Source organism: Kryptolebias marmoratus, linkage group LG23, assembly GCF_001649575.2.
Source record: "Kryptolebias marmoratus isolate JLee-2015 linkage group LG23, ASM164957v2, whole genome shotgun sequence".
In the NCBI taxonomy this organism is placed as follows: domain Eukaryota; kingdom Metazoa; phylum Chordata; class Actinopteri; order Cyprinodontiformes; family Rivulidae; genus Kryptolebias; species Kryptolebias marmoratus.
Window position 1 is genome coordinate 8,998,058 of NC_051452.1, and position 10,849 is coordinate 9,008,906.

Consider the following 10,849-nt stretch of genomic DNA (forward strand, 5'->3'; position numbering starts at 1 on the left):
AACCTAAAAACAAAGCAGAACACTAAAGCAGATTCCAGCATTTTTGAAGGAATTAAAGAAATATCTATGTATGTAGGAAACTCTTTGTAAGTAAATATTTTTAAAGTGTAAAAGTTATAAATCCCCAAACTCACAGCAGACATCTCATAAATAAGATCAACATTTTGCTAAAATAGCACTAAATGCAGACTGCAGAAATCATACAGTATTGGCATTGCATTAATATGAAATTCCTGAATTTCCCTGGATTAAATTAAATTATAATTGGATTTACCTGGATTTTTCAGTTTGTGACATAAGGTTCATGCTTTATAAATATATTTAATTGACGTTTAAAAGCTGTTTGCAATCAGAAATCTTGAGGAACTGGTTGTAGTAAAAGTTGACACGAACGATTACCAAAAAAGGAGCAGATTTGAACGTTTCAGTTGCAGAAATTAACTGTTAAAAAAATATTTTTGCATTATTTCAGAAAAAGAAATACTTTTTAAGAATTTTGTTATAAATTCAGTTTCAAAATATTTAATTTTAAGTAAATAAAACCCTAAAATGGAGCCCATTTAAAAATATTTTATTTTTAAATACAAATATTTTATTTTTAAATGGATGCGAAAGGTCATCGCGTACTTCCGGCGTGACGTCACGGCTGCTAGCAAAGATGGCGGCCTCCCGTGTGCGGGTTGTGGGTTTGTTGCTGGGAAAATGCGTAAACTGCTGCTCGAGATTAAACCCAATCGGTCTGCAGTTGAGCCGACAGGTAAAGAAAGATTATTTGATTCCTAAAATAGTCAGTTTAGCTCTTTAGGTGATTTAGAATTGATTTAAATTACAAAAAGACAGACGCCCTTGTGTTAGCATTTTTCGCTATCAGAAACTGGCTTGCCGAATATTCAAATTTAAAACTAATCAACCTCTAAGTTTCTTGCGACGATACGTCTTTTCCTTTTTGGTGTATTTTTTGATTTATTGAAATATTAGCTACGCTTCGGCTGCTGTTATGTGCTTATCCAAATGTCCATACGGTTCCAGAGGCTAATTAAAAATTGTTCACGTCTCTTTCCGTTCGCCGCAGATATGCGTGAGCTCTGCTCTCCGCAAGAAGAGCCCGGCCTCCGCAGGACCCGAGTTCACCGCAGAGTTCATCCAGGAGCAGATAAAAGAGTTTGAAATCGGGAAACGACACCTGGCGAACATGATGGGAGAAGATCCAGAGAACTTCACTCAGGAAGACATTGACGTAAGTTCACTTACTTTACAGAAAAATGTGTGCTTTGTTTGTATATGTGCGTTTCTTTTCTCTGTTTGAGTCTCCCACATGTGGCTTTGATGATTCTCTTCTAATAACCTAATAATTATTAGTGAATTTTACTTTTTAAATGCCCATCCCTACTTTGATTACATAAACAGATTACTACATTTGATAAAGAAACTGTCCTGTTTTTAAATTAGTATAAAAGTCAAATTAGCCAACACGAAAAAGTCCTTTTTTTTCTGTGTAATTTTATCTTCCATTTTAAAGGTACTCATCGCAAAGTATGAAACAAAACAGAAGAGAGGTTATCCTGAGCTTTGTCAAATGGTGCAGTTTGAAAGAGTTTTCTTCAGGAGTTATTATAATGCGATTATGAAATGTGGGAATGCACTGGATGTAAACAAAACACTTAGCAGGAAAACTACAAGGAAGCTCTAGTCGTGTGATTGAACTGCATAGTCTGTGTAACAAATATTGCGCATGGGTAGAATTTGTGAGAACGGTATTGGCTTTTGTGCAACGTCTTCTAAACCGAAAAGTCAATTAGGTTGTGTAAATATATAAATATGTAAATATATAATAAATATATACGAGTACAACAAAACTGCCGGCCTTCTCCATCCCTTTCAGCTCTTTCCTTAAGTCAACTAATACATGTAATAGTTGGCATCCGATCACAAATATTGCTTAATTTAAGGACACATTAACCATTGATATGTGAAAAATATTGTCCTGATTTTGTTTCTAATTTAAGAATTAGCTTTGATTAGTTTTAATCCTCATGGCCTTTAAACCCGTCCAGGTTCTTTTGTGTAGCTTAAGATGTCAAAGAAACATATCAGAGTAAATTGGAGTTGGAACAACCTCCACACACACAAACATTGAGCATGTTGTGGTCAGCGTGATAAATATTGAGTGCAATAAATAAAAATACAAATCTGCATCTTTCGTGACTTAAAATAGGTGAAGTTTCTTTTAGGTGCGTCCCGTCTGCACTGGGAAGCTGCTTTTTAAAACAGTTGCCAGTTATTTAAAAATAAATAAATAAATAAATTGTTACTTTTTCACCACATCGAGTGGGTTTTCTGGCATTAAAAAGAACGTAAAACATGCCTTTTTAACTAGATATGGTGTGGGCTTTTAAATTCTGTTTTAAACAAGCTGATTCCTCTTATTGTTGATATTGGTGTATTACTGTCACACCATATGTTGTAGGAAAATTACAGCAAAACTATTACCAACTGTTTGACATCAACAGTTTTCAATTATTTAATATTATTATTATTATTGATTTGTATTGTCTATGAAGGAATTAGGTTTTAAAAAATCAATTATTTTTGAAAAAATTCAATAATCCCAAATTTTAGAAGTCTGTAAACAGACAGCTAGTCTGGATTATTAGTTATAGTGCATTTTTCTCAGTCAAAAGTGTTCAGCTGTGGTTCTGATTGGCTTCAGTGGCATAAAGACATGAATACATAAACTAATTTCTAATTAATTTACTGCGATGTGGGCCGCAAGAGGGGTCACAGCTCGCCTCCTCCTTACTTCAGTGTTGCTCTGAAACTAACAGATGAAAAAAAAGACAAAACTGATGTTCTTTATTGATTGAGTGATTAGTTTTATTTATTTATTCTTCCATAGAGTCACTACTCTATGGTGTTGGAAGCGTTTTGGGACATTTGGATCCAGACTCAGTCAGGGTATAGCTCAAACCAACTTGATTTCAGGGTTTCTGCTCATGTGGTGCTTTTAATGCGTTCAGAGAAGACATTTTATGCGCCGTGTTTGCTGGCAGGAGTTGGTTTCTCGTTGAGTCACCAGCAGGCAGGTGTGGCCACCTCTGGCTAATCCGCTGCATCATTGATATTAGTAACACCCTCAAACACATTCTTTATTTGGGATTTTTTTGGGGCCAGATTCCTGCCCGCTCTGCTCCAAGCATTTAGCTTGATTTCCCACCCGTCCTTCGCTGCCATTCCCTCGTGGCCCCTCACGAATAATGAAGAGAGCTGTTGGCATCGGGCTGTGAAAGCTGAAGCGACGGCGAGCAGTCCAAGCCCGGGCGTTTGGAGGCAGAGGGATAAATCGGAGAAGACTGCAGAGCTGCGAGGTCCGGCTCTTGATAAATCCCTGCGCTCGGCTCTGGCGTCCAGACTGCTCAGGCGTGACGGTGATGAGGACCCGGGAAAAATCAAAAAGATGTTTACAGCCGGGGGGGGATAAACGCTACAAACAGACACACAAAGACCTATAAATACATCTGTAAAGTTTTCAAATCAAATTTGTTACCTGTTAAACTTTAAAAACACATTTTATTGTTGCTTCTTCTGCACCAAAAATGCTTAAAAATAATGACAGTTTGACATCAAGTCCTCAAAACGCAGTTTCAAACCTCACTCTGAGTCTGAAGATCACGCTGCTTCTGAGATTATGTGTTGTAAAAAAAGATTAAACATTTGATCTTTGGTGATGGTTATCCGAATCAGACTCCAAGTGATCGACATTTGTCTAAATTTTATCATTTTTGGTGTCGACTAATGCAGGCTTTTCTAAATGCAGAGGCCAAACTGCTGTTTTTATTAGAGAACAGGCAGATAAATGAGGTATAATGTGCTGTTTTTGTTCTTTGCTCCTGGATAAAAAGCACCAAATGAGGCACAGAATTGCTGAATTTTTGCGATCAGTGTTCAAACGTTAAAAAATGCCACTGAAGTTGTGTCAAAACGAAAGAAATTCAGCTCATTATTAGGTTTGTTCCCGTTCGTTTGCTCAGTTTATTTAGTATTTTCGAATTAAAGTGCTTTGATTTGGTCTTGATTGGAAATTTGTTCAATGTTAGAAATATTAAACATGAGCTGCTACGTTTTTTTTTAAATTCTTGGCAAAATTATCAGTTGTTGAAATGAAGAAATCTTTGAATCAGTGCGAATCAACTTGTCTGTGTGAAGGTTAAATTTAACAAACGCTGCTTAGCTTTTTTTTTAAAAAAAAGTATTTTGTTCGTAGAAATGTCCTCAGAGCTGGTTGTTAGTCACGATCCTCACAGATGAAGTGAACGGGAAACTTCAGTCAGTTTAGTTTCTTGTTTTTGTTGCTTCTACTTCATGAAATATTTTACTTTCTGAGTCAGCGAAGTGTTTGAAACCTCGGAAAGTGCCTTTTTTTTTTTTTTTTTTTTTTTCCTCAAGCCACAGTAGGAATTTTGTGCCAGATTTGCTTCGCGGTAAAGAAAAGCTGCAAATCTTCACATTTCAGACGCCGGAGTTTGCAACTTTTTGGCTAATTTGCGCAAATTCTTTCAGTGCTACAAACGGAAGAAGTCTTTCTGTTGGTTTCGGGGAGTTCAGAAGCCTTTTTAGCTAAATCTTCCGTCATTTTTGGTGATTTCTTGATGTGGCTGAGGTGTCCTGTGCTTCGCTCCATCTTTGCCCCTCGGGGGTCTCCCATATTGTCTCCGCTCTCTCGGGACAAACAGGTGTCTTCACCTGTTTTCCACTTCTATGAAATGTACCCTTTAACTTCTCCTCACTCATCTTCCTCTTCCAGCCCTCCCTTCACATTTCTTTCTTTTTTTTATCCCCCCCCGCCTTCTTCGAACGGCCTCTTTTTCTTCCCGCTTTCCGTGGTTTTGACAACCTTAAAGGCAGCAACCTGCTTCCTGCGAGCTGCACCTGCTGCCTCGCTAATTGAGCCGACAGAGGAGGAGGAGGGGGGAGAAGAGGAAGAGGAGGAAGAGAGGGATGAACAGGCTGTCAGGATGACTGTGGCGGGGGCCAACGCGCTCCTTCTCTCACACACACTCATTTGCGGGGCCATCTGTAGCCCCGCTAACACACACACACACACACTCTGTGAAGGGGATGAACTCAAAGTGAACCGTTGGACGTCCACACCGTCCTCTGCTCGCTGTCAACAAAGCCAGAAACTTGTGTCTTTTCCTGCTTCCTTTTCTCCTCTAACTTCACAGAGACGCGAACATCTCACTCGCCTTTCCTTGAACCCGCAGGCGGCTCGTCCGCCTCGCTGTCATCGTCGTCCTATCAGTGTGACCCGTGTTGTTTGGACATGTCATGAAATCTCAAACTGCCTTCTCTGTTTATTTATTCTCCCTTTTTTTTTTGTCCTCTCTCTCTCGCCCGCAGAGAAGCATTGCGTACCTCTTCCCCTCCGGCCTGTTTAACAAGAACGCTCAGCCGCTCATGAAGGTGAGACTCTGAGTTCTTAAAAATGTCAAAATTAAGCCACTAATTCATGCTTTGAAAGGTATTTTTTGAACCATTTAGGAATATGGTTCAAAACTTCAGTTACAGGACTAACGTTCCTTGAAGGAATCGTCACTCCAAACATAACTTGGTTTGTTTTTTTTTATCCGCAGCATCCTGATGACATCTTCCCGAAGCAGAGAGGTACGTGACGTGTCCGCCCGAATGTCCCGTTGTGCTCTGAATGTGAAAAACCTGCAGCTGAGTTTGTCCTGTCCTCTCGAAGCTGTGCAGTGGGGGGAAGACAAGCGACCTTTCCACTTCCTGTTTTACACCGGCAAGCAGGCCTACTACTCCCTCATGCATGTGAGTACAGCAGACAGATGCACCTTCGGGCCTTTTTATTTCTATTTTTTTTAATTCAGACCGAGCTAAAAAGTCAGATCGTTCTTTTCCCCTTCCAGCCGAATGAAAAGATGGGAGATTAGAGGCAGGATGGAAGTCCAGTTTAACGTAGTCAAGATCTTTTTATCCTATAATGAAATTAATTTAGCAGGCTGACTCCTTCTTGAGAGTCTGGCTTTTCAGCAGATCTGCAACAGTGTAAGAGAATCGGCTGTTCGTACTGTTAAAATCACAATACTATATACTTTATGGGGACAATAAAGACAAAGTCTTATACAGTACAATACACAAGTCCTGATACAGTCCTGAATCTTACAATATGCTTAATTTAGTTTGTTACGTGCCTCAGAATGAAGGTGACTGCTCAGTACAGTACATTGAGGAAAAGAAACAAATGCTAAAACTGCTTTTTCTTAACAGACAATAACTTTCAAGAAGCACAGATGAAAAGATAAACCACCCTTGTTAGTAGGGAGGGTCTAAAAATGTTGGATTTCCCAACTGGTAGATTCACGACTTTACCGTCTTCTTTTATCCAATCCGAAGCGTAAAAAGTTACCCAGAGGAAAGTTTGATCAACTCTCAGCAGGCCGAGGAAACAAGGATTGATATCAGGGATAAATGTATCCATTTATATACGGATAAATAAACCACTGATCTTAAGTGAATTTTATCTTTTCAACCCCAAAAAGGTAATTATATAACATTTACTTATCAGACAATGCTCTTCATTCTTCTAAGTCTCCTAACATATAGGTTTATTTATTGAAAATGGAGACAAAGTACATTAATTATTAATTAATCACGAGTACAATAAGCACATTATATAGTTATTGCAGATAACCCGGGTTTCCTCACCTGTTGGTGCTGATGGGGAGAATTCTGTTTTGTTTTTTATTTTTTTGCAAATCTTGTCTACGATGTACCGCTCGCTACATGTTTTAATTTAAATTTTGCGTTGCCAGGTGTGAAAATGCGCAATTTTAATCGTGCTTCAGTGGCACCCTTAATTAGAAATGCTCATGAATTCGTCACAGAGACAAATAAAAAAAGGAAAATGTTAAGTATGTCGGAAAACGTGAGCAATCCCAACCTGTAATAAACTTTAAACTTATATACGTTTTTTTTAGCGCTGAACAACAGAGAAATAGTCAAAATTTTTTGCGCACCATTTCAGCCGTGCTCTGTCAGGCTTTTAGAGGAAGTGGGGTGCGTTCAGAGCAGGTTGATTATCGGTTTTGGTTTGGGGGGGGGGTTTAACCTGGAGGAAACCACACTCTGGTTCCTGTTTTCCTCTGACCCAGATTAAGACGAGGAAAAAAGACGTGTGTGTCTGTATCTAAAACACAAAGGGAGGATGAGCTCTGAATATTAACCCCCCCAGCCTCTCTCTTACTCAGGTTTTTGCCCTGCAGTCTGAGTCTACCTCCCTGCTGTTAGTTTCAATAGGTGTGTCAGACGTGCTGCCCGCCTGCGTGATTGCGGGCTCAATCGTCCGCTTTTCCCTTTCTGCCGACTTGTTCCGTGCTCGAGCTTCGCCTTTATTCGGTCTAAGGTTTTCTGGCCTCACACACACACGCGCACACACACCTCCAGGACGTTGCCAGGAGGGGGCAGCGGCGTGTAAACCAGCCCTCCCGCTCAGCATTCTTGCGCGTTTAGAAAGGTTTAATGAAAGGAGTGAATCTCGACCCAAATATACCCGGACACGGACTCTTCCTTCATCGAGGCGATCCGTGCGACTTCCTGCTCGTCCTTGTAGCAGCCGGTGTTTGCAAACCTTTATCCCCATCGTCCCTTCTCTCCTCCCACCCTGGTTCTCTTTGATTTTTTTCATTTTTTTTTTCATTTTTTTTTTTTTTTTTTTTCCCAAAGAAAATTGGTATTTGCTTGATGTTTGCCCCCCCGCCTCCTCCTCCTCGCCGTCCTCCGCTCCCTGCACCCCTCTGTCGTCGGTCAGAGTGGCAGAGGATTAGGCACACTCTATCAAGAAGGAATTAAACAAACATCTGGTGAATAATTGACGGGGAAATGAGTTCTCACCCAAGCGCAGGGTGGTTGAGGGGGCTGGTGTGGGGGGAGTGTGCCTTCAGGGACATGACCAGCATGCCCCCCCACCACCACCACCACCACCACCAACACACACACACACACACACACACACACACACACACACACACACACTCCTTGTCTGTGTGTCTGTGCTTAACGCCATGACAGACTCCCCTCAGGTCCTGCTCAATCCGAGCGAGCCCCCAAAAAACTGGCCCGTTATCTATTTAATTTCGCGTTTTTGCTCCGCTCCAGGTCTCCCCCGATGCACAGTTCAGGTGCCTGAACCGAGTCGGAGCAGAATATCTAATATAACGTAGTCGACCGGGTGTCGTAAACCGCCACGCCGTTTTTTTTCTAAGCAGTTTGGCAAAAAAAACAATAAAGCCCCGCTTATCGGTTTTTGTTTCGTTTTGTTCCGTTCGGCCTTTTTCCAGGAGCTGTATGGGAAAATTCTGGACCTGGAGAAGTACCAAGATCGTCTGCGAGGCAAAGGACTCTTCTCTAACGACACCAAGGCGATGTGAGTTGGAGTTCAACGAGAAGACCTGCTCTCCTGTTTTACAACGCATGAATAAAAACAAAAAAATGTTTCTTCTGTCTCTATCAGCTCCTTGGGAACAAGCAGGTGGCTCACAAAGGAGGAAATCGAGGTGTTACTGGTGGAGGACATCTCTACTCCTGATGTAAGAACAATCCTCCTGGTTTTTCCCTCCTCCTCAGATAAACCGTCCCTTTGTGTCCAAGGAATGAGCAGGCTTCGACACTTGCGTTGTTTTTTTTTGGCCTTCAGTACGACCGTTTCATCCAGCTGATGATGCGCCTGTTGTCCATGCCGTACTGCAGCCTGGAGGAGGAGTTCGTCATGCGCTACCGTCAGCACCTGGAGGCCCAGTCCACCAACAGAACCGTGCCGCCTCTGCAGAGGGACGACAGGGGCGTCGCCTTCAGCACCGCGGACGGTCGGTGCACATCGGACGTGCAAACCAAGAAAACAGCTGTTTTGCTCTTTTTACCTGATAAAAATGTAAATTTAAACAAAAACAGATTATTTAGTTCAACACTAAACAATTAAAACCTGATTTTATTTGATTTGGGGCTTGTTTTAATGTAAATACGATATGGTACAGCTGAGAGGATAATTTATGTTTTTTTCCCAATCTGGCATATTTCACCATAACTACATGAACCACGCTGAGGGGTAACATATCACCGAGCGGCGACTGTTAGATGATAGATTGCGAGAAAACAAGTCTCTCTCGCTGAATCTTGGGTGTTTGAGATCAGCAAGTTGTTCGGCCAGATTCAGGCTCGTTTTTGTCTGCACAGATTGTAAAATCGTACTCCAAGTTGTCCATTTTGTGCCCACGTTGTCAGCCGTCCCTGATTTTATGATTCAATCCACTGGAGTACACTTTTTAAAGAAAGATAACAATAATTATTTGTTGCCATCAGTGCGGGTTTTAGACCTGGACACTCTGAGCTGCAGCCTAAACCTTATCGTCATCGCTTCATTGCAGACGTCCAAGTTGGCTGCTTGGTTTCAGATTGATGTAAATACACGAATTAGGAGTTTAAATCATTTTTACTTGTAAATGCTGATATGTGAGAAGTTTCCAAATCCAAAAGGCCAAAGAACTCTGGAAGTTTTAAAAGATAAAAACTGACAGAATAACTCAAAACGGCTACAGAGGATGCTAAGAGATACATGTAATAAAAGAAGCCTAAAAATGACTGAAAGCAGCCACAAATTACCACAAAATGAAGCGTTTCGAACCGTTTCATTTCTAACACAAAAGGGCTCGAAACGGATACAAAATCTCACAAAAATTTGAAAAAACAGCTACAAAGTACCACAATTTAACTCAAAATGGCAGCAAAGATGATTAAAACAACTATGTTAAATGTTTCAAAATGACTGCAAAGACAATGAAACAGATTTGAAGTCACTTAAAACAACTTTCTGGTTAGAAAAGATGGTCTAAAACACTTTGAAAGTATCACAGATTTCCACAAATACTGCACAAAACAAAACAAATGACTTTAAATGGCTGTAAAAGTAACACGAAACGTCATGAAAACAGCCATAGTCACATAAACGGCTCCGAAACTAGAACAACACATGGAAAAATGACTTTTAATCAAAGTAAAATTTAAAACAAATGGATGCAGAGACTCTGAAATTGTCATGTGATGCTCAACACATTTAACACAACTTGAAAGACTTTTTATTTAGCTTTGAAAAGCAAGTGAAGCTTTAAAAACTAATGGAAATGAATGAAAACATGTTTGTAGAGATGGGGAAACTCATCGGTGTTCCCTTTCAGGACAGAGGAAGACGTCCAGGTCGTCGGTGGTTCTCCGAGACTGCGGCTCAGGACGCATCACCGTTAACGGCCAGGAATATGTCCAGTACTTCCCTGCGCTACAAGACAGGTAGCCGTGTTTTATTCGCAGATATTCTTTTTCTTAAACCCCAGGTTTTCGTCTCCGCTCCCCCGTCCCCTTTAAAAAAAAAAGAAAAAGAAAAAAGAAAGCAGCTTTTTCACTCTTCACGGCATCGCCTGTTTTTTTTTTTTTTTTTTTTTTTTTTTTTTATTTATCTCCTTGTAGTGAGTTAATTACACAGCTGAGTGACTGTGTGTGAGTGTCCGGAGCTGGTGTTGTCACGCAGTGTGAGGACGGCCTGTAATTGGAGCAGAGAGGTGACAATTGACTTTGTCAGCAGCCGCAGGCCATTCAGGCTGAGACGCCATCCAGAACACAGACACTCCGAGTGCTGCTGAGTCAGAAGTTCCTCTGAGATTGTAAAAAGAAAGCTTTTCACAGAGCTTTGGATCCTCTGTGCTTGTCTGAAAAAGTCACCCAACCAGACATTAAATTAGCTAAGCCCCCGCCGTTGATACCACTATCTGTTAAATACCCCCCCCCCCCC

At 40.9% G+C, this 10,849-nt stretch overlaps 1 protein-coding gene across 1 annotated transcript in view; it reads left to right on the top strand.

Annotated features, from left to right (window-relative positions):
* The first annotated feature begins 641 nt into the window (after window positions 1–641).
* Window positions 642–10,849, top strand: part of mrps9 (mitochondrial ribosomal protein S9) — an 11,070-nt gene continuing 862 nt past the window's right edge. The window contains exons 1-9 of the mRNA XM_017436448.3: window positions 642–757; window positions 1,073–1,237; window positions 5,398–5,460; window positions 5,631–5,661; window positions 5,744–5,823; window positions 8,352–8,437; window positions 8,525–8,600; window positions 8,708–8,876; window positions 10,242–10,350. Of these exons, the coding sequence (XP_017291937.1) occupies window positions 659–757; window positions 1,073–1,237; window positions 5,398–5,460; window positions 5,631–5,661; window positions 5,744–5,823; window positions 8,352–8,437; window positions 8,525–8,600; window positions 8,708–8,876; window positions 10,242–10,350 (878 nt within the window). The 5' untranslated portion in view covers window positions 642–658. The remainder of the gene's footprint in view (window positions 758–1,072; window positions 1,238–5,397; window positions 5,461–5,630; window positions 5,662–5,743; window positions 5,824–8,351; window positions 8,438–8,524; window positions 8,601–8,707; window positions 8,877–10,241; window positions 10,351–10,849) is intronic.